The sequence below is a fragment of the Varroa jacobsoni genome, unplaced genomic scaffold, assembly GCF_002532875.2.
Source record: "Varroa jacobsoni isolate VJ856 unplaced genomic scaffold, vjacob_1.0 scaffold_962, whole genome shotgun sequence".
Lineage (NCBI taxonomy): Eukaryota > Metazoa > Arthropoda > Arachnida > Mesostigmata > Varroidae > Varroa > Varroa jacobsoni.
The window spans coordinates 25,527-51,470 of NW_019213864.1; the positions used below are offsets into that span (position 1 = coordinate 25,527).

At 40.4% G+C, this 25,944-nt stretch overlaps 3 protein-coding genes across 13 annotated transcripts; 1 reads left to right on the top strand and 2 right to left on the bottom strand.

The window, feature by feature from the left end:
• Positions 1-414: 414 nt before the first annotated feature.
• Positions 415-2,132, top strand: LOC111265354 (uncharacterized). Its single transcript, XM_022841950.2, has 2 exons — positions 415-927; positions 1,409-2,132. Exons 1-2 carry the CDS (start codon positions 555-557, stop codon positions 1,549-1,551), a joined length of 516 nt encoding a protein of 171 aa, XP_022697685.1. The 5' UTR covers positions 415-554; the 3' UTR covers positions 1,552-2,132.
• Positions 2,133-17,714: 15,582 nt separating this feature from the next.
• On the bottom strand, positions 17,715-25,564 carry LOC111265357 (uncharacterized). 11 transcript variants are annotated; one of them, XM_022841958.2, is made up of 4 exons: positions 20,133-20,344; positions 19,626-19,715; positions 19,017-19,371; positions 17,715-18,424 (listed from the first exon to the last, which is right to left on the bottom strand). In XM_022841958.2, the coding sequence occupies exons 3-4, from the start codon at positions 19,344-19,346 to the stop codon at positions 18,110-18,112; spliced, it is 645 nt and encodes a 214-aa protein (XP_022697693.1). In that variant the 5' UTR covers positions 19,347-19,371; positions 19,626-19,715; positions 20,133-20,344; the 3' UTR covers positions 17,715-18,109. The 11 variants fall into 11 exon arrangements, 5 of the variants coding, with proteins under 5 accessions (XP_022697693.1, XP_022697692.1, XP_022697691.1 ...); XM_022841957.2 differs by having other exon boundaries at positions 19,017-19,157; positions 20,133-20,342; XM_022841956.1 differs by lacking the exon at positions 20,133-20,344 and adding an exon at positions 19,967-20,110 and having other exon boundaries at positions 19,017-19,157.
• On the bottom strand, positions 23,361-24,338 carry LOC147752820 (uncharacterized). The gene has a single exon (XM_086970461.1). It carries the CDS (start codon positions 24,247-24,249, stop codon positions 23,500-23,502), a length of 750 nt encoding a protein of 249 aa, XP_086826587.1. The 5' UTR covers positions 24,250-24,338; the 3' UTR covers positions 23,361-23,499.
• Positions 25,565-25,944: the final 380 nt, after the last annotated feature.

The window sequence follows — 25,944 nt, forward strand, 5'->3', positions numbered from 1 at the left end:
CTAACCTCAAGTGAGATGCGAGAGTGTACGTCTTGTACTTGTTATGGTACAGCGGTGCATTGCAGGACATAGTTGTAATCCCGTAGCGTACTGGCCACGGTCGAAGGTTTACAATCTAGCTAAACTCACTAAATCCCAACAATTCGAGTCTGCTTACCGTTCAGACTAGCTCTATGCTATCAGCTCTGATTAGCTAACACTGGCTGGGTCCGTTCCTCATACTAGTGAGTGTAAGTAGGGTGTATCTCCGGTGCGCACCTCTCGACCATGAAGCACCCCTATTTCGATCGAACAGCTCTAACCCGCATTGTGTACCAAACCTCCTCGGTAAGTCCCGCCTTCCCTACGAACCAATGACGTCACAAACCCTCTCTCAGTTTTGACTACCAAAGTCCTTTATAAGCGCCAGCAGAGCTCAACGGCCCAGAATTCGGTACGCTCAACGGTTCGTACAACAAAGTGATCGCATCACACCAAGAGTTCAGGCTGTTAACGTTAGTGGATTACAACTGGCTACCCTAGGATACTCTAAGCGACGGACTTCCCGTACCATCATGCCAACCATACTCGTTCGTAGCGCTGAACCGACCAAGATGACTTTCCGACGTGTACTACCTGTCAGTAGGCCGTCTGGTTTATTGAAAAAAACTGCTGGGCCTCAACGTTGTTTGTTCGGTGTACCTGATCACCAGGAATCAATCCGTGTTGCACGCAATGAAATAAAGGTCGAGCAACAGAGACTTACGAGCAAGTACAACTTTGACTTCGAGAACGATGCACCGTTGCCCGGCGAGTACAAATACGAAAAGATCGACCGGTCGACGGAAGCTATCGAAAGTCGCCTTCATGAAGTCCTTCTCGTTGCGGAAAAGGAAAATCTAAACGTCGGTACGTCCAACAGTGGCGGTACACAGAGATCCATTACTGGTAAGTACTGTGCGATAAATCGCATCCCTCCTCATATCTTTCCCCAATGTTTCTATATTCCTTTTTGCTTTTTTATGTAAGTTCTATAATGCGTGCCTTATAACGTCTCCCCGGCTTCTCGTGTCGAGGATAAAATGTGTAAGCAAAGCTCACGCACAATTAGCATGAACGCGACTCACCGCTTACTCAGCTACAATATGGTCCATCGACCGTTAGTCGAAGACTGTATTTGTGCCTTGTACGCTTCTCTTTCGTCCCGTTGGTTCTCGGTTCTCCTGAGTGAATCGGCAGTTAGCAGCTGCGGGCTTCTTTCAACGGTCGCTTTTCAACGGTCGTTTTCGCAGACTCATTGTTGAATCGAACCAGAACTCTAGACATCATCTGTATCGTTACCCAGCACTGCGTTCTATATCTATATTTATTGCTGTGTGTACATATGTATGCGAATGATTCTAACCAGCTGTTCCTTCTCTTCTTGTAGATTTTTACATTGTATCCCGCAAACGTTCCTGTCCACCCGAGTCACCCAAGGTGGCAAAGGCGATGAACGCTAGCACTTCAACGACGACCACGTTACCTGATTCTGAATCAAGAAGACTCACACTCACTGAGATCTGCGAGTGATCTACAACCTAGTGAATGAACCAGTATAGCGCAACACAGCAGCCACAGACCCGCGCTGTTGTATGGATTCAGTATTAACAACTGTCTCTGATCAAGGCGTTGCACAAAAAACCATAAGTCGTGATCGTCCCGGTGATAACTATGTCGGCGTTTGCTTGTACCTCTTCAGCACACTCGACATCAAATGTACACATGTATATCAGATTTTAGAGAGATATGATTAAACAGGGAGGTTCGTGGCCTGAAGTCATATGACGGCCCTGCTGTATATTTCACACACAAAAAAATGTATAAGATGTAATATTATTTCCGTTAGTTCACGCAGATGAGATTAGAAATGTTTACTGCTGTCGTCTTTTGGCACCGCGAAAAATTCAACATTCCGCTATGAACCAACAAGTATGAATCGGAAAAAGACCAGCATGACAGGACAACAGCGTCGATACGTCGCAGAGCTTTAATCTACGTGGCAATTTAACATAAACGAAAGAAGATAGAGTTTGAGAACGAGACGAAAACACAGTATAAAAAAATAAAAAACTAACTACCTAAGACGAAATAAAGGAGAATATTTTAATGAAGTGTCATTGTTTTTACTGGAGGTACGGGGACGTATGGTAAGAGTGTTTAGGTTTAGATTGATTTATTGATACTTCATTAAATGAAGTGTGCTCGCATAACTCGCATAAATTTTTCAATATTTTGACTACGTAAACCATGTTGTTTGTATAGTCTTTTGCGTCTTGATACAGTTGTTCTTCACGAAGTAGATTGAAGAAATGTTGAATTTTTGGTGTTCGTTTGACGTGGGAAGGTCACATATCTTTGTGAACTGTTATGGAAAGGTACTCCTTAATTAGCATTAACGCAAACCTATTCTAAAGAGATATAAAAAAGCTCGAATAATGAACAAGTCCACTACCCATTCAATATGAACATTTGATTAATTTTAAGACCTCCAATACGGTGAGGACCTTGAGGACAGTAATTTTGAATGGAATGAAGGATCCCAGCGCCGATGTCCCAACGATGCTAGTAATACCCGTGAGACGGTAGGGGTCAATTTCGACGATACGTACTTCTCGTCATCTCCAGCTGTGTCGTATAGCTGACGTGCTCAGACCGAAAACTTTAAAGTGTGAGAAACACAACATATCTGGTCTATAGAATGAAAAATCTAGCTTAGCTTCAGATTTTTCTCACATGTAACATATTTATTTTTTAAATTTCAAGACACGTGAAGTGGCCCAGCTTTGAAACCAGACATATAAGCACCTCAATAGGCACGAAAGCCAGCCTTACTGAGGAAATGCTTAGAGACGATGCTAGACTTAACATTCAGAACCTTCACTTTGGGTTATATTCATATACTTATAACATATATTCTACTAGGATCCCCTGTATTCCTTAGGATAACGGAAACGAATGAATAAAAAAAAATTGTCCTAAAGTTAACCATTTCAGCTCAATATCATAAGACCTATATGAAGCGGTTGTGTGTGTATGTTATACATGGTGACGCGAAAAATTGCATTTCATTGTAGAATTCACTGATGCAATAAACAACTACGATAACGCTCATGCTGACCCAACTTTTGAAAGGAAGTGTCTAACAGAGAGCGAGTCGGTCAGAACCCAACGGTCGCGAGAGCTTTAAACGCTTCTTTTAAGCCTTGGACAACAGCTGCTCTTCAGTAACATGGGTCAACTACCCTGTTTCAGACCCCTCTCATGACAGTTCTTTTAGATTTACAAAGCTCAAATATCGAAGAGCTTCGCCTGACCTTATGGTGGCCTGCGTCACCTCATCGTGTATTCGCCCTGAGGCATAGTTGCAGGCCGGGTGTTTAACCGACTTCGAACCCATATAGTATTCTTGACAAGAGCCAATCGAACATCGCCTCACTCGCTTTCCGGTTCTGCTGTGCTTTAAATCATATTGTACACGAATACAGACATGCATCCGGATCCTAAAGGCTGATTCAAAACAGTTTCTTGACCCTTGTCCTACTCTAGAAGGTCTACTTGCAAACAGTCATGAGTCATCATACATCGCATACAAGTAGGCGGCCATCTTTCTACGGGTTAGGTAATAATAAGAAGCGTCAGAAGCCCAATCAAACAAGGGTCATGAATTGATTACAATCTACAAGGGAACCAATAGAAATAAGGGCATCTAAGACAAAGTAGGCAAACCACCTATTCATTTGTTAATTACATACGTGTTTGTTGTTTTTAACATATAGCCCAGATTTGACAAAAGTTATAGTGTATAAGGCAAAATATAAAACGTTGTTTATCCCCGACATGTTTAATAACTAGGTTTTGTCTTAGACTGAGAACTTCAATTCACTTCTGAGAGAATCAGTCTAATTATGAAAATTAAAAAAAATTACTCTTTGTCTACATTGTCTATAAAAAAAGCTTCGTCTAAGTACAGTATCAAATGTACTATTTTGTTTTAAGCTCTTATAGTATCGGCGATTTGTACTGTCGTTATTTTCGAAGATGTACATTTGTAGGTTAAGTAATATAACAAACATTTATTAGAATTCATTGGCTTGTTTGTCGACAGGTGTGCATCGCATTGGTATATCAGATTTGATGCACCTAATAAACGGTTATGTTTTAATTGGGCATTGAACTCGTTAACTTCTCCGTATCAGAGCCATATGAAGATAATATTAAACGCAACAAACCACAGCTGCATATTCGGTATTGTCCTCAACGTTTTCTTGATGATTGGCTACATCCGATTCCCTAACCTTGACTTCAGCTAGCGTATTTTGCGCTAATATCCGGTAGCCGATGATGGCCGGCCGAGACCGATCCGAAAGAATAGTCCAAGGAGGTGTTTCTCCCGATTGGGTTTCGGCGTGTGCAACTTAGTTCTGACAGTTGGGGCGGTACTTTTCTACAGTCGAACCCAGCGAGCCAGTTCTTTCGTACCAACCGCCATCAGCCGCAATAACAGTAGCCACTTCTGATTCAGGACCGGTAGCTATACGAATGGTAGAGGGAGCGGCGGCAGTAGAAAATCTTTCAGCACATTTCCTCTGTGATCGGCATTTCGCTCTTTTTTTGATAGCTATTACGAATATCGATGGATTTCACCCGGACGTTGGTCGTCTACTGACGGATATGAGAATAAAAGCCTCGTCCGAGACTGTTAACCGCAGGTTGTTACTATTGGACTTGCTCAGTAGAGGCTACCCTTAACGTTGGCGGAACGATCAAACAAGCGACTGGATAAAACGTATTTTTTGTTTTGTACAGCTTTTTCCTCTAAAGAATACTATGACGCTACAACGGATCGCAATCGTTGACTGAAAGTGTCTCGCTTTTTACATCCCTCAGAACTCTATCGAAGTACCGCTGTACGGTGGTCAGTTAATCCAGCGATCGACAAAGAAGACGGGAGATAAACACGCTTCCTCGCTTTAACTCAACGAACGAATAGTCACAACACGAAGGCACTTCACAGAGCTGTCGCCATCAAGCCCTCCGCTGAGACGAACCCGCACATAGATGTACCGGTAGTTTATCAGTAAAGCAAGGTGATATACAGTGGAACATGGATCTTGTACGAGCGATCCTATGCACAAAGTACAGTTATTGACAACTTATACTAGGTGCAGTTGTCTTGATTTTATAGTAGATTTAGTGTGAGCAGGTCAATTACTCGTAAATTTGGCTGAATTTTTTCGTACCATGGGGCTCCAGCCGGCCTTTTGTTGTTATATGCACGTCGCGTAATGCTTGCCGGTAAGACTCCCGGGACGTAAAGGCCGGATAGATTAGAGCCGCCACCCGGAAAAGCGCTGGTTGTTGCTGCGTTACCTTGAATCAACATTCTTTCCGTCAATGAAAAAAAATGTCGTTTTTTGATGCAGATTAAAGAAGTGCCGCTTGCGTTCTCTTGATATCTTCCGTTAACGTTCAGGAACGCAGCAGGCTCAGTCGGGCCCTTAAATAGCCGCGACCGTTGAGAAGACCTTGAACGCGGTAGCAAAACAAACAAGATCGATAACATACAATGACCGAAACGGTGTATATATATAGGACGCTCGGCGCTATGATAGTTTAACATATACAAAAACTAGACACTGCACTATAGGGAGATACAACGGTTATTTTATAATGACCGCTGGAAATACTTCAATTTTTTCCACCTGGCCGACAAAAGCAGGCTTCAACTAAAGAAATTTTCAATACATACACGCAGTACTCGAATCGCTAGTTGAATGTGGACGGTTCATATTTAATAGCAACCACAGTAAACAGCCCCTACGTAAAAAAAGCTATTTCTGCTGCAAAGTTCCTGGCAAGTTATCAGGCCAAACTTTCCACTTACGTTTCACATATCGTTTTTTCCTCTGATGTAGAATAGATTTAGACTCCTAATACAAAGGTGCTTTATATCATACATATTAATAGAGAGACACAAAACATTAAAAAAAAATCATTAGGACTATTCGAATTTATATTATCGGATATTACGTATGAATTTACTACAGAAATAGTGACTACACCATATCATTGGTTCACTAGACCGTCCAATAGTTCTAAGCTTTCTGGATTGTAAAGAGACTAGGTAGCTTGTTTATACATTGGGTCGATGCGTCTTCAAATGCTATCGATAGAAAAATACTCTAATCCAGATATGCGCTGTTATATCGTGGGAGATTAGAACAAATACAAAGAAAAATCAATAGATAACTTGAACGTATCGAGACATTAAATAAATAATGAGAGTCATTTACATTAACTAAGAATTGATACAGGATGGACTAGTTCACGCCAGCTAACTAGAATCTGTTAGACGTGAATCGTCTTCGTGCTAGTTCTTCTATTGACAAGCAGACGTCTCTCTCTATTCACCTGGCCAGTTTGATAGGTTACGTGCTTCGGGCTACCTGGCAGTTTCACACGAATGAGGTCAAGCACGGTGTATCCTCAAAACAGGCCAAACTAGTTTTGAAGCAGTGTCATAAGGAAGTGGTCGTGTGTTTTTGCTCTGTCTCCGTGACCATCTCACAGCTCTCAGCCCTTATTGAACCGGTTCTGCGGTTTGAATAAGTTGGCTGCACTGAGAATGTCCGTCTATCAGGCTTTAACTAGTGAGCAAGTTACACATGTTCTGGCATGCGAATTGAAGTGTCCTTGCTTTATGGGAACGACGCAAACCTATGTCCTTTACACTGAAAAAAAAAATAGGACAAGAGTACACCCTAAACTCGGTCGGTAGGCCGCAAAGAAGGGAAATGGTATGTTATAAAAAAAAACATTAAAAACACATTTTCGTGTCGAAGGCAGGTATGTTAGTTTGTTTAGTCTAGAAGAAGAAGACTTGTGTACCGATTATAGAAAAAATAAAAAAAAGCCAGAATAAAAACATATTGCTAAAACACGACTAACATAGACTTATAAGTATGATCGATTAGTAATGTATCTCATCCTTCATAGACGATTTAATTGCAACAAAATGATGTGAAGTACGTTAATGTTTTAAGGAGATTGTCATAGCATTCATCTTACCTAAGTAAAAGCCGCCTTCAGCTTAGCTGTAGAAATTTCGGTTAGATTAGCGGTGGAAAAGACGGTCTTAACAATCGACCTTGGATCGGTTGTCGTCTAAGAAAAGAAGCCAAGTGAAACACTTACAAATGCGCTATTTGACTTCTACACATAAGTTCAAGTGCAGCAGTCAACTCAGATTTAAGTCAGACGATTGTTGTAAATGGCGATTCATATTTTTCTTTTGCTTCTCTTAGAGATGTAGAGATACTACTCTAATGGAACTCGTTTGATTCGTAGCTCTGCAGAGTTGAAGTCAACGGTAACTCTAAGTGCACTATGGAGTTTCTGGTTATTTGCGTGAGGCTCATAAATCAGGTAGCCACCAACGTTGTCCAAATCGTATGACGGTATTTGTCGATCATACCGCCTTAGCCGTCTGGATGGATTTGCAGAACGACTTTTAAGGTAATTAAATGCTTCATGATGAAGTCAAGTTTGGGCAGGTCACAAATTGATCCACTAAGTAGAGCCTTTCTACGCGATTTTCAAGGGAGTGGTTATTAAATCGAATGCAAAGCTTATTACAATACAAAGCTTTGCATTCGATTTGCAAATCGATTACCAGTTTTTTTAACCTTGTTCGACTTTATTTCGTAGAACAATGTGCAAGCAAATAAATAAATAAATTAATGAAGAAGCATCCAAGTTTCCATCATAAACTAACTGCCATTATGATGTATGGTTTTGTAGTTGCCAACTTTTTCACTACACAATTTTCAGTTATTTTAGTCAAAACAGTCAGAGATCCATTTCTGAATCCGTTGAACATTTAAGCCGAGGACCCTTTTATTGTATCTATCTACCAAAGTGTCAGCCTGAAGGAATCAACTCGGGCAAATGCGCGGCATAAAAAAGAAGCTTTCTAGGCGCATTGGAAAATTTTCTTCCGCGTTTTCAAAGAAATGTACCAAAACAGGCGTTGTCACGCCTGCTCTCGTATCTTTTCCATAATATGAAAACGATTGATTCGAGACGACTTCCCAACTGATCACCAAGTTGCTATCGAGTGCGATTCCTGCGGGCCTTTTGCCTTACAGCGTCTAAATTTACCCACTCTGAAACGTCTGGAAACGTATAAGCCGTAGATAATCATACAGAGAAAAAATTCATTTACGTAATGTGATAATTGGCTTTCTAACAGTCTCAACATAGGGCGATCTAGAGTTGAATCAATGTGCTTCGTTGCCTGAATAGTGCCACTTGCATCTAAAATGTAGTTAGCGGCGCTTTTAATGACGCCTTAATAAACTCTCTCTGAATGCCTATCTCGTTGTCGAGACATAGTTATAGAAAAGAGAAGCGTTCAGAATATGTAGGATTATGCCAGGGCAAAAAGCGGGTCAAATCTCACAGCCACCAGTACCTTCCTGTACTGCCCGAACTTAAGTTAAAAACTTCATAAAAATACATCTAGGACTTGTCTATATGATACAACATGCAAGAATTGCACACTTATTTCAACGAACAAAAATTGGCTGCCAAAATATATTTATTGACTATCTAGGGCAAAAAAAACATTTCGTCACAGAAGAATTCATACCAATTGACGGGTCTGCTGACAAATCTATGACGACAAACTATAAATAAAAACCTACCGCTTCCCATCATGGACTCATCTAAGTTATGTCTCTTTTAATAAGGGGCTCAAAGTCATTTATCTATAGTGGTTAGAATCCATGCGCAAATTGCGCATTTAAAAAGGAGCGAACCACGAACCGAGTGATTCTCAATTTTTAACTATCAACAAATTGAGTTGAGCAAGATCAACAGCAAAGATAAACACGAAACGTCATCCAAAACTACGACAAGTACTTCGCAACGACTTCCGCATACCAGCCGCTAATGCCCCCAAGTGCGCTCACGCCCGGACACAACAAGGGCTGCGACTGTATTGCCGGCTGCGTCCTTTACGCTATACGTTAGTCTCTCTTATGCAAGAGTTGGCGAACAGCAGACTGGTGACGCAACGAAATTTTTGCCCCATAAAATTGCCCCTATCATTGTCGTTCATTCTGGCATTTGGCTTCTTTCATCAGTTGCTCGCAGTAGAATAGGAAGTCTGAGAAGGACCCTTTACCAAAGGGATCTTTTCTGCTTCTCTTATTTTCATGCAGGGTTTTGGTCTGCTAAAGCGCGAAAGTTGGTTCAGCTAAAGTCTTTCCAGTGCACTACCCTCTGCGACTGTCAACCAGTTCGTGCTGACTGGAGATGAGTGCTTTACAACCCGTATCACAGTATTGTCGGCGGCGCAGAGATGAGATCAGCGAACCCGTGACGAAAAAACTGCTCTCAGACTCGCGTTCCCACGAGTCGACGAGGCACGTGTTCGAGGACGTCACTGCGCGTTTACTGTCCAGCCTTCTTGTTCAGGACCAAATCATGTACTACTACAGGCCGCATCATAGCAGTAGACACGATAATAAACATACACCCAAGCACTGTATACCAATGCCGGATCTATGAACATAGAGACAGAGCGTAATATGCACCGTGCCGAGCTGCTAGGCGATCTCTACGATACCACATGAAGCTGGGTAGTCCTCTCAGACTCCTGCTGAGCAACCGATAACAACAGCATGAGCATACTTCGATCAACCAACACCGGATCATTGCTTGTCCCGAAGATTTGTACGCCAGTCGACGAAAGTGATATGAGACAGTATTGAGAATGCCGATGATGAAATCTAGGCTTTTTAGAGGGATAGCATTAGGAAAAAAATTAGATAAAATTCAATGCTCAATTTGAATTTGCTGTGCGATTCTAATTCTGGTGTGAATCGTTACGTCGATTAATTTTATTCATCGTTGCTAGGGTCTATATAGAAGAACTGAACCAACTCGTCTTGGAGCTTGGTCGCTCTTGTACGACCGCAGCCAAGTGAGCGTTGACTCGGTCAACGCTAATATATCTATTCTGCAAGCACCGAAAATTTCGAAGAAATGTTATGTTGCGGTTTTCATTGGACTCCTTCTAGAGTTACTAACAGATACAATGTAGCCGCTTATTTGGCTTATTGGAATCAGCGTCACTGGCCGCTTTCAGATAGCTACAGAATTTTGTACGTACGTTTAAGTTGCCAAAATCGCTGTTTCAAGTATCATTGCTTTGTAATAGAGCAAGCCGGTGCTACAGCGTATCTACTATAGCTGTGAAAGTACACTGAAATGGTTATCCAATTTAGGCCATCTTAGTAGGCGTCCAAGGGTTTTTTTTAAATTTCAATGAGGCCCGTGTATAGTGCGCTTCTGCCCAATTGACCGTTGTGACCAGCAAATAGAAGCACAAATAGAGCCGTTAATTACACCGTACGCCGTTCGAATACATGACTACATCTGAAATACCGTTTAAATGGCATAACGATCTGACAAATTCAGGTTCGACAATTATACACAAGAAAGAATAACGCGATAGGAGTGTGCTGTGAATAAATAGTATCTGCAATTCGCTGACTAAACTGATTAACTTAAATTGTCAGTAGCTCGCAATTGACCAATAACAATTATAGGATGTACCCTGCGAAGTTTAGAAATCTTTGAAAGCGGACAACGGTAACTTTGATCTAAGTTACTGGTTAAGGTCTTCGGTTTCATTCTTAAACCAGAGCAAACGGAAAACATCTGATTTAAATTTCTGCGTAAGATTACACTTCAAACTGTTATTTCTAGCATAAATATATTCGAACGGATTTAAGATAGGCCGGTGGAATTAAAAAAATAAAGTTTTTTTTTAATTTAAGTAATGATATTATAATGGTTATTTGATTATGCCATCTAGCTCTACGAGCTATGAAGTGTACGGTAGATTGTACTATTACGAACCTTTACAGAACGATCGACAAACTACATTCCGAGTTCAAATATTGTTGACATTTACATTTCGGGGTACTCAGGCTTCTTGGCTGGAACCTAGGACTAACAGTAAGCTTTTCACAAAGACGATACACAACCGCCTCAAATGCCTACCGATTTTCAAACCTACTAGACTTGAAATCCGCGCCAGCTTTTCGAAGGTCAATCACGAAGGGCTAAGTTTTTTTCTTAGCCCCAATGGCATCTCGGCCGTTGGTTCTTCCATTGTTGCAGAACAAGCCCGCCCGGGTGCCGGGTCTGGAGATGGCGTCGCCAGCGCATGTAACAGGCGAACCGGGTAAATACCAGCTCAACGGACGACCTGTGACCCCTACGACAGGTACCCTGCTAGCTATCCGACGACCTCATTCCTGAAGCTAAAGCCAGTCTGACAGAAAGGCCAAAAAGGCTCTGCATTTCATGCGCGCGAAGGACAAGAAGTTTGACGAGCAAGAAGGGGGTTTGCCCCAATGCTCGGATACTTTTGGCTGCTGTTGTGATCGAGGCGATTGTGAATATCTTGCATTGTGCAGGTGGAACGCAAGTAATGCTAGCAGACTGTGCGGGAAGCCCCAGAAGATCTGTGACAGATTTAAATCTCGAGGGCAGCCAGCGCATACCTAGGAAATGGAGAGAACACCTAGGCCATAAGACCATATACTATGGTGATCGAGCCAGGCGCATAAGTACTGGGGCTTTCTTAAAGGTCCACGATATAGGAACAAGCACTTTCATCTCGTCGAAAGCTTGCCGCAGACAGGTACATACTGATAAAATACACAGACTACATATCGGAAGATGTAGAAGTGGAGACAGAGTTTGGCAGTTGGGAAGAGTTGAAGTCAGTGCGATACGCAAGAGGACAAGGTTCGATTATTTAGCGCAGGAGTGCAAAATCGAAGAATAGTGAAAAAATAAAGCGAGAGGTTTTTGAAGCAGCTTGAGTGCAACAGGTTGCAGGTAGGAATGACTGCTGACAAAACCCTTCGAAAGACTTGGAATCTTGAGGAAGCTAGCGGTCGAACAGGTTCGGTTTGGCCGCAGGGGCGAATTTCTGGTGTAAGTCACCCGTTACCTGTCATGATGTTTCGTTACCGAGACAAGCTGTTCATGCGCTATGCGATGGCGCCGAAGTATTAGCGATTTGCTCAAAATGCTTGAGCAACCTTTAAGGATGACAGGTTGCATTCCAAGGAAGCTGGCACGCCCGACCCTCTAATACCTAAGGTACAATATATGGGCATATGGACATTCGAAGGGATACAGTGAAATAACAAAAAAGTGTGCTAAACATCGATAGTTACCGAATGATGAGTTGAGTGATAAACAGTACTATTCATTCAGTAGATGGATAAGAGACACCTGAAAAATTACTTGCAATGCAAAAATATCCATCCGCACCTTATCAAATACCGCTAATTAAGAAAATCTGTTTTTGTGACTGGTTTTCAGTGTATAATATATACATGGGTTGCAAAGCCATAGGTCGAAAGAGGCCATATAAATAGTACTTATTATAATCTATTACTTTCTGTACGCAACACAAAATGAAAGGTCAACTACAGTATGCGTTGAAAAATAGCTATGTCACATGAACAGATCACATATGAAATGTACTGGCTGTATTTTTTGTAAAATAGAAGGTCCAAGGCGACAGTCTATGTATTTAACATATATAATAATAATATTCGCGTTAGCAAACGAATGATCAAAATTGGATAAGGTAGAAGGTTTGCATATGTCCAGTGTGTTGACGGCTCTATTGAGCTATGATCCATGTACCATCAGTAGGCGCATCAGTTTGAGGCGCTTATGCATGCAATATATAGCATCTGAAGTGCCCGAATTCAGAGAAGTATGCTAAAACGAATAATATTTTGGTGCGAATTTCGAAATCGAAATTCATTTCGGAACTATGTAAAGTGCTCTCTATTAAGTGGTAAGGAAATGGCTGTTGAAAATGTTGTCCTGCCACTTCCCGATTTTTCGTTGCATAGGATCATCTATTATTTCAACTACTGTGCTATCCGCAGCACTGAGATTCAGTCCACTGCCGTAGAACATATATAGAAAAAAAACCGGTTCCCTAGTGTGTGTCTAGCTACACGCTTATAGAAATCGGTCGTTTATCTGGCCTCTGAGAACAACGCGAAGTAGGTTCTCTTGATTAGCGACTATGGCTTTATTGGTCTTGAAGCAGTTGATTGTGTCTATACAATTGTCAACGACCTCCTACCAAGGATTTGAAATTCAATTGTGCCTGGGTAAAAGCGGTACTAGTAAATTTGGCTGTTTCACTTTTGTCAACTTTAGCTACTGAGTGATAATGCGAAACATTACTCGTAGTTTTTGCACGATTCCGTAGTCTTTTTCACAGTTCTCTATCACGGTATTTTTCGGTCTATAACGGTCTATTTTCTCTAGTTGTAAAGCGGCAAGTTTCCGTAAACACTTTTCTCTCACAATTTGGCTTTTTCTTTAATTCTTACTAAATTTCCACAGATATTTCCCATGTGTAACGCAGCTTGCTACAGTGTGAATCAGTGATGTTACTACACATAGTGTCAAGGAGGGTCGGCTACCCGTACCGAAACTGCTACCGTTTATCACGGTGCAGACTATATGTAGCGGAAACAGCATTGGTAATAGAATGCATTAAAGTCAACAAAACGCAGCCTAATAATTATAAGAAATCCGCCGAAAATCAAATGCAATCAGCGCGGAAAATAATGAAAAACTATGAAGATTACTTATATAATCAGATGAGTCTGTGATGATAACGTTCACGAGCAATCTAAGCTGGTGTTGTGGTTTATATAGCATTAACTCTAACCGGATATAGGTTAACTCAAACCATCTTCTATTATATTTCTATTTAGTATCACTATATATAGATATCGGCTTGTATGATTTAATGTCTCTTCTGTTTCGCGCCCACGGAGGCTGGGCCCGAATTCGAGTGTAGGAACGTTAGGGCACATAAACAGCCGTGGAGGATCTTTTGGCCTTCCAGGTATCTGTTTTAATTACACATAAGCTAACTTTGAGTATTAGATTAAATAAAAAGTATAAAAAAAGCATCGATTGCATGGCTGGAAATCTATTTACTACTGGTTAATGGTTTTCTTTCGTATTATGTCTAAGTTACTTTATACGACTTTTTAGGATTTGACAACTGGAGTGGTAAATAGTCGTATTTTTGTGTTACGTTAGCCGGCAAAGTTTTTCTGTATTATGGAGTGTTATGAAAGACTCAGCTCACGAACATGAAGACACTGTCCACGTTTTCTCTCGTATGTTAAAAAAAATTCGTCTTCGAGGGATTTGATAAACTAGCACGATCGAATTTAATAGCGATCACTCTTCTTCTATAAAGCTACCTGCGCATATCTTAAAGTTCTGAGCCTCATAACCAGATCTACATTAACACTGCATCAGACTTGCAATCGAAAATCCTATATTCATAATCCCAAAGATTTGTATTAAACGATCGGTGTACATCTTTTAGTCTTAACAATTTCAACGGCGTGCGAAAGGAAAATCTATCGTCTAGGCTGAAAGTGTGTGATTGCCATTACACTTAGAACCTACTTACTTGTAGATTATATGTGCACATTTCTTTTAAATCGGGCACTAAAACAGGTTCAAGGTCAGCATTTTGATAAAAAATCCGATCATTTGTGCATTACGAAACAATGAACTTTGGTTCTTTAACCAATCCCGACCGGGAAGTTTAGTGTCCAGGCCTATACTACAATAGCAAATCTTCAGTTAGAAATTTGGGAAATTTTCATGCTGAACTATTTTTTCTGTCAAAGCCAAACCTCAACTTCTAACTAGTGCTTCTGCGGATCTATTGCAGACTAACAACAGAGTACAATCAAAGTGTGCAGAATAGGAGAGTATCTAGTTCGTAAACAGTTGGGTTATCGGTCCCAGTAAGTAAGGGTCTTCAGTTCTCAATCAGATACTCATCAGATCTGAGTGATCAGTCAGATACTCATCATATCATAGCTGAATCATAATGCGACCAACCGTTACCCAGCAAGTTCGTGATTTACTAAGGTACAATAACATAATACAGGTTAGGTTAGACCAGCTATATCTTACCAGTATGAAGACGGTAGCAAGTACCACATACGGCTGTATACTTTGAAATGTGTAAACCGATTTCATGGCTTGTTTGTTTGTTTATTTCAATCTGTACACGTGCGCATAAAGACATTCGATTGCAGTCCTATTTGCGAACGATGTTCGACTGCGCGGAGAAACAAGATGGGTTTCAACTACGTGTCCGACCAGCAGTAGAATACGTTAAGTAGGTGCGTGGGCGCTGAGTCTGATGGTAAATAAATTAAGCGCCTTCTCACTTGTATTCGGGATTTTGAGCATTCGATATTTTATACTTTGTTTTTCGCCTTGTTCGGAACCAAACATGGCTTTTTCCATAAATCATCTACATGAACCTAACAAAACTTCTAATAAAGACCGCTTCCAAATCACTACATAAAGCACAATCTCGCTCCTAATAAATTTGAAATGCCGTAGAGAGAAAGACCAGTACCTTTAGCCTACCTCGACAACCAATGTCTTCTAGTCTTTTTTTTTACCTCGTATGATTTCGTTAACATATCATCACCTAAGCTTTATAACTATTTCTAGAATTAACAGGAATCGACTACCTAGAACATATTAGGAAAAGAAATCTACAAAACAAAAATGCGATTTAAAAAGGAAATATGTTCAATATGTTCTTATTCGAAGAAATTTCTCGTTTTCGTCCTTAAAAATGGCATAGAAAATAAAATATCAGGTACGGAATATCTCAAAATTGCGCCTAAAACCTGCTTTATCACCATTATGCTTAGCACGCTGAGATCCATTTGATGGATGGTACTGCTCATCTAGCAGTTACGACCACCTTGATTTTGTGACAAATGAAGGTGTTCAATTTTGGCATAGATTTTTGCTGTACTGATTTACACAGATGCTCTAGAGCTTTTTAACTATTGTACCTATCGTCATGTAAGTTTTTTTCCACCTACTCTACTTATCTTAACCTATGACAATGCAAAATATCTAGTGAAGCAAATTTAATCAAAATGCGCATTTCAGGTAAAGTTACTTTGTTGATGGTAAACAGATGAGATGCTCACAATGAGTGTGGCAAGTGTGAACTCATAGAAGATACCACAATATACATGGAGTTCGACTTCACTGCACCGGTGGGTGTTTTCCGTAAACGACCCAATTAGTATCTGCTGTAAACTCGATTTTAAAACATTTTTTTCGACTGTTATAGTTCGCGAATGAAAGTTCCTTAACCATCAATTTCAAATTTGTTTTTGTTTTCATCAGACCAAAAAAAGCACAGCCTTTTACATGAAGCTTCGAATCTAGTATTATTAAACAAATCTTGATTTTGGTTACGCTGAATTTTCCAGGATAAGCTATGCGATGCGAAGGTCAATGTGAGGGCGATATTGGATTGGTGACCTAAGATTTCGAACCGACGACGCAACAAAAGCAAAGGGCTGCCGGACGGTTGTATATTAGCCAGCGATGAGCATATGGTCAAATACGATATTTTTATAGAGCCACTATTTCCTAATATGCCTGCAGCTATAAAAGATCTGAATGACAGAGAAAATGTAACAGTGTTTTGTAGGCTTATACCGTCGATTAACGAAAAGGACAGGTCTTACTGGATGATGATTAATGTCATTTACAGATAAGGTTCTACGAACTGCGACGATTTAATACGATCTCCATGAATTGTTGCTGCTTGCACGGCTACTGTTACTTACAGATTAGTACGTCGATCCTATAGACGGCTTATATGGAAAGAAATATTGAGATAACGATAAGGATTAACAAAATATTCCTATTAAGTGCCGTAATACGAACGTTCAATCAATGAAACTATGTTTAAGGGGTGTTAAATACGAGGTAAATAAAAAATATCTACCAATAAAAGTCAAGGATGAACTGATCGTCTCTGCAACCTAAAGAAAATAGACTCGGTTGTAATAATTTGAAGATACTAACGAGATGTTACTAACCTACAAGCTAATCAGATGTTATGTTTACTCCTTGTGCTGTTCTCTTTGCCCGCATGCTCCTGCAGGAATTGCTCAAGAGTTCGCTATCTTGACATCCCGCATTTATGTTTCCCTTCGGCACATGGAGATACTGACGTCACAATGGTTATTGTTAACGTTCTTTTTTGACTTATTTTTCAAACAATTATAAGAGAACTAGAAGAAATAAGCAAATAATAATAAATAATATTTTTATATCTCAATGTATCGTTTTTGTTTATAGGTTACAAAATTTTTAAGTAAAATAAATACAAACAACAGTTGTTTGCTCATTTCGCGCAATCTTTGCTTGTGTGTTTCCAAAGTGCACCGCATCTATTCTAATCAATAACGTCCTCATATAAGATTATGATATTTTTTTGGTAGTTTCATTTAATAGTATTTTTCATTAGGACTAATGTAAAGTAAGGAAATTATTTTTGTAAATGTTGGCTGATTGTATGTCTTCCATCAAGGCACACAATGTCCTGTATGCTTTTCGCTATACTTTATATACGACGACTTTAAAATTACAAAAATTTCTAGGTATCTGTTATTCTAGACGTATAAGTAAAATCGAATAGTATTTCACAAAATCTAAGGATATATTTGATAACATAGAGATGTATATGAATTCTCAAAAAATACATACGGTCGCGCCTATATGGAAGTTGTTTTATTAGTTGTCGTATGGTATTATTTCCATATCACAAGCAATTACAAATACGTACAATGAACTTTGTTGGCCGTATTGCAGACAACGATGTGCCCAACTGTCTTCAAAATATTTGTCGGCCATCTTTCAGCAATGTGCCAGGTATACAACTTGTTCAGCTACGCACATAACGTTCACTAGAAGCCACTATAAACACTTTACACTCTACCACCACAATCCATTTCATAATAATTCTTTATATCATAATTATTTCGGGCTTTAGCAGTTAGTCAAAATTCTACGTATAAAGTTGTACGGGTCCCAGAAAAGAAGTGACGAGGAGTTTCTAGCCTACCATACTTAGCTTTTTCCTTTGGGAGCAATAGTTAAAACGTTACAAGGATTGAACCGAGGTTTGTTTGGAGCTGTGCGGCCGATGCGCAGTTAATACCGATGATTTTCGTCCTGTCAACATTGTCACAGTGTCATCAGTTCGACGGGTCATGTCCGGCATAAACTTGATGACGAGGTGACACCACATTTTCTCGATTAGATCTGCCTTTAGCACAAACGCTGAAGCATATTTTTCTACTTGATCGGTAAGCATTGACACCGGCTGGGCGAAGGCTGCCGTCAGATACCCGAGCGAAATAAAAGACCCCTTAGCGACAAGTTGACAATTCCTTTTGAAATCGATGTCCGACGAAACCTTAATAGTAATAAGCACAACACAGCAATACAGAGCAATAATCGCGTTGTCATTTACAATGCATTTCTATCTCATGCTTTTGGGTGCTGTTAATGAGAATTCGTTGAACTGATCCTGAACTTGAAGGGTTTCGGTTAGAATTATTTAGCTACGATTAACACTTGAGCTCACATTATACATGTGTATACATATTTTCTATCCAAGCTGGCGTCTGAATTGAACTAAGCCATGAATCCAATTAGGGCGAAGCATACTTTATAGTTAAGAAACAAGTTTAAAAAAAAATTAGAAAATACTCTAAATAAGACAAAAATCGTTGGCCTAATAATATAAAGGCCAGTCACAACTTAATAAAATTAAATATCGTTGACAAATACATTTATTATCTTTTCTTTCCAATATGTAAAGTTTATTCTAAAAAAAGCTCCCCTTCCACCGCTAAAAAAACTATATTTCATAAATTAACAGGATCTCGTGAAGCCATCCATCCCATTTAAATAAGATCGCATCATGTCTACTAGCTCAACTTTGACTTAATATCAACTGAATTTCAAATCCCAAGTATATAAATTCCAACAGATTTAACACTTACATTCGAACTTATGCAGTTTCCATAAACGAAGCATGCTTCAGTAAATTGTCCCAGAATGTCGTCGATACCTTCCCATAGTAGGCGAAACTTGGGCACTGCACGGTTGACATTTCCCAGGTATTCTTTAAGTTCGACGCCGACCTGGTACGCAGCACAATACGGGTGGCTACTGGTGGTAACAACAAAGAGGTGTAACGAACTACGCAGGCTGATGAGGAATAGAAAGACACGGACTATCTTACCAATGGTAAAGTTTCTATATGAACTGACAAGCAGGCTGATGCATAGACGTAGTGTAAGCTTGAACAAATTCAGCAAAACGGCAGCCATTGATTTGTAAGCAGAACTCTGTAACCTAAATTATTTAAGCGCCTTTTTAGTCATTCCACTTGCCAATCTACTGTGTCCTTTGTGGCAACATGGCTTGTTAATTTAGATAGCGATGCATAGTTAAGTGCTAGGACCGTGCAGTATTTAAGATTCATAAAAGGAAGCAAATATAAGAATGAATATTGCGGCAAGTTACGTAACCATTATGCCCCAGCAATCTTATTTGTAGCTACCTGAAATAAAATTGTATGATTGCGGGGCCATATTTGAATTACTAACCTTTTTATATAGGAAGAAATTCTTTTCTTTTGTTCTCGGCTGTTTATAACACATACACACAAGTCGAAAACTAGCTCGAATGTTGCGTAGCTACGTGAAGTAAGTAACTTGGTTAGTTCTGGGTTCGATTATTAGGCACAGCGAATTTTTCCAAATCTACGGTCGTTTAGATATTACTGATAATCGGCTAAAGCAAATCAATAAATTGAGCGAGAATTTTCTTCAATTTAACTTCAAAAGTTCGTTATATAATGTGATTTCTATGGACAAAAACTAAAGTTTCTTTAAAATTGCAAGAATTATGAAGAAAAAAGCTATCAATATTGTCATCATATAATTACGAGTGCGCGTCTAGGTGGCATTAAATTAAATCGAATGATCCGGACTAGCTGAGTGGGAAGACGTTGTGACCTTTCTCAGTTCTGCCGGCCACAAGTAGTGAGCAACCACACGCGTTTGTTACTTCGATAGAAAAAAAAATAGCGTTCTATATTGTCCTGCACCAACCGGTATTCATTTATGCAGTCGATAAAGTTAACAGAGAATTCCAAGTTGACACCAGTTACATTGTAGAGTCTATTTTAATCCAAAAAGTTACTCGCTAGGTTTGTTTCAGTTTAAGAAGCATTTGTTGGGATTTTTAATAATTCAGCCACTAGCGTATGCCTCCCAACAGCTGGGGGCGTAATGTTCGGCGCGGTTTCCCCAGCTTGGCGGTCTACTGTCCTGCTACCGCTAAATTAGCGGAAAGAGCAAATTCAAACGGCGCTGAATACACTCTTGCGACTAACGGTTCCTAAAATATATTTTACTTTATGTTGAAATGCAACGAGAGAAATGATGCGCCTAAAAGCCCCATCAGCAAGCTGGTATCCTGTGATAATTGTTTAATCAGGCAATTCTGTGTAAATTAATTAATGAATGATTCAGAAACATTTATCCCTACTTAAGTTAGAGTTGCAGGCACACTAGAAGCTTTGCTTCAAATCGAGTTTTCAAGAATGCTAACCCGCTGTTAACCCCGTACAACAGACCAGTACCCTGCCAAAGGCGACTTTTAGCTAGTCGAATCACAACATCATGACACTACGTAAGATGTCGCTACTGCTTGTAGTAGATTGGCTAATCCGTGTTCTTTTTCTTTTGGCGCTCGTTATGTAAATGATTAGGCGCTACTTTAGACGAATCTTACTGGACCTAAAAAAAACTCACCGTGTAGGTTCTCTTTATAAAAAGGCATGATAACAACTTGTTATAGTAATTATTTGCTAAAGTCGAAATGTAAACCAGCGACGGCCGTATGCTCATGGCTATAATGACGATGCACCCAAAGCAATGCGCATTCGTCACCCAGTCCACGCCGCCCTCAGATGTCGTTATCAAGAATCATTTTCAGAGCTATCAAATCTCGTAGTTCCGTGTCGCACAACCAAAGTAAATAAGAGTTAGACTTTCATCTAGATTCTACAATATAATTGTTGCAATTAGATTATCTTTGTAGATAAATATCTGTTCATCATTTAATTATGTATCAACAGTATTTGTGCCACCTTATGTCCCGCGGTTCAACTTTAAGCTTGAAGTTATACGACTCCCGAAGCATGTTTGAGAAGCCATATCCAGTCTAGTGCAAAGCATGATTTGCACACCAGCTTACGACTTGCTATTTCACAGTACAAATTGCTCAGCCTACAATAAGGATGAGCTGCATAAGGAAAATGGAACCAGTACTGCTATTATCAATTTTCCTGATTAGGTCACCCTTCAGATTGTGGCAAACGCATACAGGAGGTCCGCTAACGACCTAATTATTTACTTTTGTCAGCTACATAATTCGGACTAGACACTAGAGGGCCAACCACTTAATTGCGGTTCGTTTATATAGTACAAATTAACAATACAGTTACTTAACTGGGTCACCATCATTGCTAACCGCTCAACCTTTGAATTTGTTCAATAACGTTAGAAAGCAAGATGGCACTTGCACTTGTATGCGTCTGCCAAATCTGATGAATTGTGTGTGACGGAACAAAGGTTCGACGCTGCCGATAATAACTTATGAGCTAACATCAACACGCTATCCAGTCGTCATCATGAAAACGTACAACGCGTGAAATTACGCGCGAGAAAGCAGTCTGTTCTATAATGTCATATCTAATATGTAATAATGTCATAATCTATCTGCAATACGTAAAGCAGCTATCTATCCATTTCTATACGAATGAATCGACCAATTCATTCTACTGCTCACTCACTGTTTCTTTTTTCTAAAATTACCAAATAGTGGTACTGTAGAACATGCTGAGGTGCACTGTGTCAGCCCTATCATTTGAGCAAGTTACGCGATATACTGGCATATTCGGTTAGAAAATAATACCAGCTATGGTTAATTATATTTCGTTCGATATGTTTCGTTTACCGATATACTTTGAATTTGTTTTTGCACATAACCAATTATTACTGCTACGATTTAGCAGCCGACAACATGCAAAAGAAACATATCGTTTCTGACTCAAGATGGTCGTGAATTTGCCGCTGTAATGAATACTGTTGTCTTTAGTACAAGCCGCTTCGTTTCCCCATTAGTCGAGCATGCCCACATCGATGATATTAGTTGTTTTTTCTCTATTCGACATCCCGGCAGAGATCGGCATATACATGGCATCTATGTATGTCGCACGTGGTTTGTGCACGAGGGTTGTACAAGTATGTAAAAGAACGTGACATTGTCACTGTGAACAGTAATTGTTTTTTTTTTCTAGATCTTTTTATCTTGCACGCGCGTGCCGTGGAAAGCATGGTTACCGTTCTATTTGATAATAAATTCACAAAAGTTAAGAGAAGAACCATACTTATTTAGTTATTGCTAACTTGTTTTTTTTTACCCACTTGTTACTCGCCAACTTACGCTGCTACATAGAGATAGATCAGCTGATATAACCAGAATTGTAAAAAGAACTGGAATAAAAAGTACAAAATAAAAGGATAACTACATGGAAAAAGTTATAATCATGTACCGAGGAGTTGCCGCTAGAGTTGCACAGATTTGGGCAGGCCGATTTACTACAAATACTTCTTTACCGTACCATATGAGTCATCTATATTGATCTCCGTAAATAAAACAAATCAAACGAAATAAGCTATCGTAGCCCACCAGTCTCACTTTATAGGTTTCAAGATATAAGATATTCACAAGGTGCATTATGTGCGCAAACTTTCAAGCGCCTACTATCGGCGCAATTTTTTCTGGGTTAAAACGTTTATTGCACTAGAGCGTTAAGAGCAGCTCGTCATACAGTTATGTACATATTGTACATGTATGTATGACGAGCAAAATTGTACAAATGTACAATTTATCATTATTTCCACTGTTATTGTTTGTATATGATTAGTAAGTTTTACTAATTCGATTTAATTAAATGAGTATCACATTCACGGTTTTTAGTTCCTTCTGATGAGATTCTGTTTATAGCTACTATTGGTAAATCTTTAGTATAATTTTAATAGACAAAGGTATCTTATTTCTAAATCAGTGCAGTAGTAAGTAGCGTCCTACTCTAGCTTGAATGGGTGATGGCAAAGATCAACTGATTTATTCGTCAACACTGAGAAGGGTTTACCGAATATAATAACCTGTTCCTATTTCTCTTTATTTTTTTAAAGGTGACAAAAATGAACACTTGTGTCATGCGGTTTTCAATACTTGTGTAAATTGGAAGAAAAACCTCAGCAGTATTTGGACTAACATGCAACATTTATTTACAGATATATATATACAAGATAGTGCAGAATGCTTTTTCTATATAAGGAACTTGATGGGAAAAGCGATGGTTTATGTTGTGCCTACATCTGATCGATCTACGAAATTGTCTACTTAATGCCAACCGTGTCCGCCTTCGTGAAGTGAAGCAATGACTGGTTGCTTAATCAGGATGATGGCCTTACCACCTGCCTCGTGTCCTGCGATCCGCGATATTACGTGTCCACCTTCGCTAGTCGTTTGAATCTTGTGTAGTGATTTAATTTCTTGCGTGGGCCCTGATATCATGTATGATGTGCTACCGCTGCTTGCCAAATGAGCATGCCCTCCACCTAGACCACCGCCCGTTAACAGGTTTGCAAGACCTACAGCCGAAAGAGCCGCCTGATCTTCGTGAGCTGCCAGTTCGTTCTCCAACGAATGTCCTCCTCCAACACCGCCCAAGTAGAATCCTCCAAAAGCGTCGAAGTCGCTATAGCCTCCATGGACTCCATTACCCCCATCGCTGTAACCTCCGTGATTGCCACCGCTGTAACTATCGTGACCTTCATCATAACTCCCGAGGTCTATACCTCTGTTCCAAGCCAATCCACTCTCAAAGTGGCGAATAGAATTTAGATCAGCACCCCCTCCGTCGCTGATTGCCTCCCATTCTCCAAAGCGGCTACCTTTACTAAGGCCCTCCATTTTTCCACTACCGAGGCTATATTTAATGTCAGCAATTGCACCTGCTGAAATGACGACTACACATACTGCTAGCACGACAACATATGGGACCATCGTGCAGGAGTGCATGTTTTGCATAGTTTTTTTGATCAGAGTGCCAATAAGGTAAGTGGTTGTGCAAAAGGCACTTATACACATACGCGCACACAATGACACACGTAACGTTAATAGTCAGAGGACATGCGCTGGCAAAAGGTGCAAAAACTACATTCACAAGATACTAACGTTAACAGCAACAAACCAGAGACGATCAAGCGAAACCTCAACGATGATAACACGAATCACAAAGTTCACTTCACCACAATAACGACAGAGGACGCTGGATCCTGCACACGTTTAATACACACGACGATGGACACACGGTGCAATGCGGTTGCGACGTTGCGCGATCACCAATTTATATGGCAGCTTCTTACCCCTGCCCCCCGACGAATCCGCGACCATCTCACCGCTGTAATTACCTTGGATCGGACAAATACACACACACGTCCGTCACGTAACAGTACCAACAATAATGTCAGCCTCAGCAACAGCATCACAGAACATCCGTAGTCCATTCATCGTTGCTATTGTTGTCCAGCTAAGAGTCCATAGGGTCGGCACCTCGCTTTCTGCGCCTCCCTTTCTTTCCGGCAAGCGCTCCACTTTGCTCGCCTCATCCCCACCTCCCTGTCGTCTAGTCGTCTTACAATAGGGCTCACCGGAGATATTCCAGCATCATACGCAATTCGAGCGGTTTTCTATGGCTCTGTAGCAGAAACAGCGGCGCCGTTGGTCTAGGTTAGCAGACGTGCACAGCTGGTAGTACGGCGGCGAGTGAACCGCTAACTGTGAAGTCAGCACCAATGAAGTAGAACAAAAAGATAAAGGAAAGCTATAGCAAGTCTAAAAGAAATTGAAACGGGACTAACGACAAAAAGGGCATCCGAGCGGTTGTTCAGCCCGGCCGCCGGTAGCATCTACCGATGACAACAACACGATATAGTGGTCATGACGCATCTTCTTTAGGGATTAACATGCCGACAAGCCACTGCAGCCGCGGCTTTGGGATGCCAATAACAGTGACAGTCGCAGTCGTACTGGACATTCATGTTTTCGCTACTGGTGTTTATGCATGTCTGTGCCTTTGTGTGCAGGCCATGTTATGAAGTACAAAAACGCAGAGACAGGCTCAAACACTCGCACGCACACGCGTACAGACACTAACTTATGTAAGCACACTGATAAACGGGCGTAACGAGATGAGTAACGTCAGTCCATCCGATGAGATAAGCAACTTTATGCAAATGTGACATTTCTCGATTGCGCTTCATTCTTTTTGTTGTCCGCTTTTGCTTCTACTCAGTCTATTTTTGCTTTCCTGAGTGGTCTTGCATTTAGTTAGCTGCTGACTGATCGACCTGTTCGATGCTTTGGATGGCCAACTCCGACGACTGGTTCGATTTTGGCCGGAAACCGAAACACGACATTGGCAGTAAAAACAACCATATCATAGACGGCGGCAACGACAACCGGCTACGCGAAATTGCTAACCCCAAAGATACTAGGGCGATATGGCGATACGACATTACATGGGGCGACTATTTCGCGACCTGCGTGTCCTGCATCTGCCCGACGATGTGTGTCTGTTTATGTACGTAATTCACTGGCCAGTGTATGCATTTTGGTATTGTCGTTCCCTTTTTGCTAGAATAGCGACAGCATTATCACAAGTTATTCTCCTACACTTGATCGCCATCGTCCTTTTAGCTTCGTTCGCTTTTTCCTTTTCAGTTCTATAACCACGATCGTAGTAGTGGCGTAAATGTAGTGTAATCTGTCATAGCATAGCGA

Excerpts from the sequence above, each read along its gene's own strand:
- LOC147752820 (XM_086970461.1), bottom strand. The coding sequence starts at position 24,249 with ATGTGTATAAGTGCCTTTTGCACAACCACTTACCTTATTGGCACTCTG.
- LOC111265354 (XM_022841950.2), top strand. The coding sequence starts at position 555 with ATGCCAACCATACTCGTTCGTAGCGCTGAACCGACCAAGATGACTTTC. Across the intron at positions 928-1,408 it reads TACACAGAGATCCATTACTG|ATTTTTACATTGTATCCCGC; the intron begins GTAAGTACTGTG and ends CTCTTCTTGTAG.
- LOC111265357 (XM_022841958.2), bottom strand. The coding sequence starts at position 19,346 with ATGGCTGCCGTTTTGCTGAATTTGTTCAAGCTTACACTACGTCTATGC. Across the intron at positions 18,425-19,016 it reads GAAACTGCATAAGTTCGAAT|GTTTCGTCGGACATCGATTT; the intron begins GTAAGTGTTAAA and ends ATTACTATTAAG.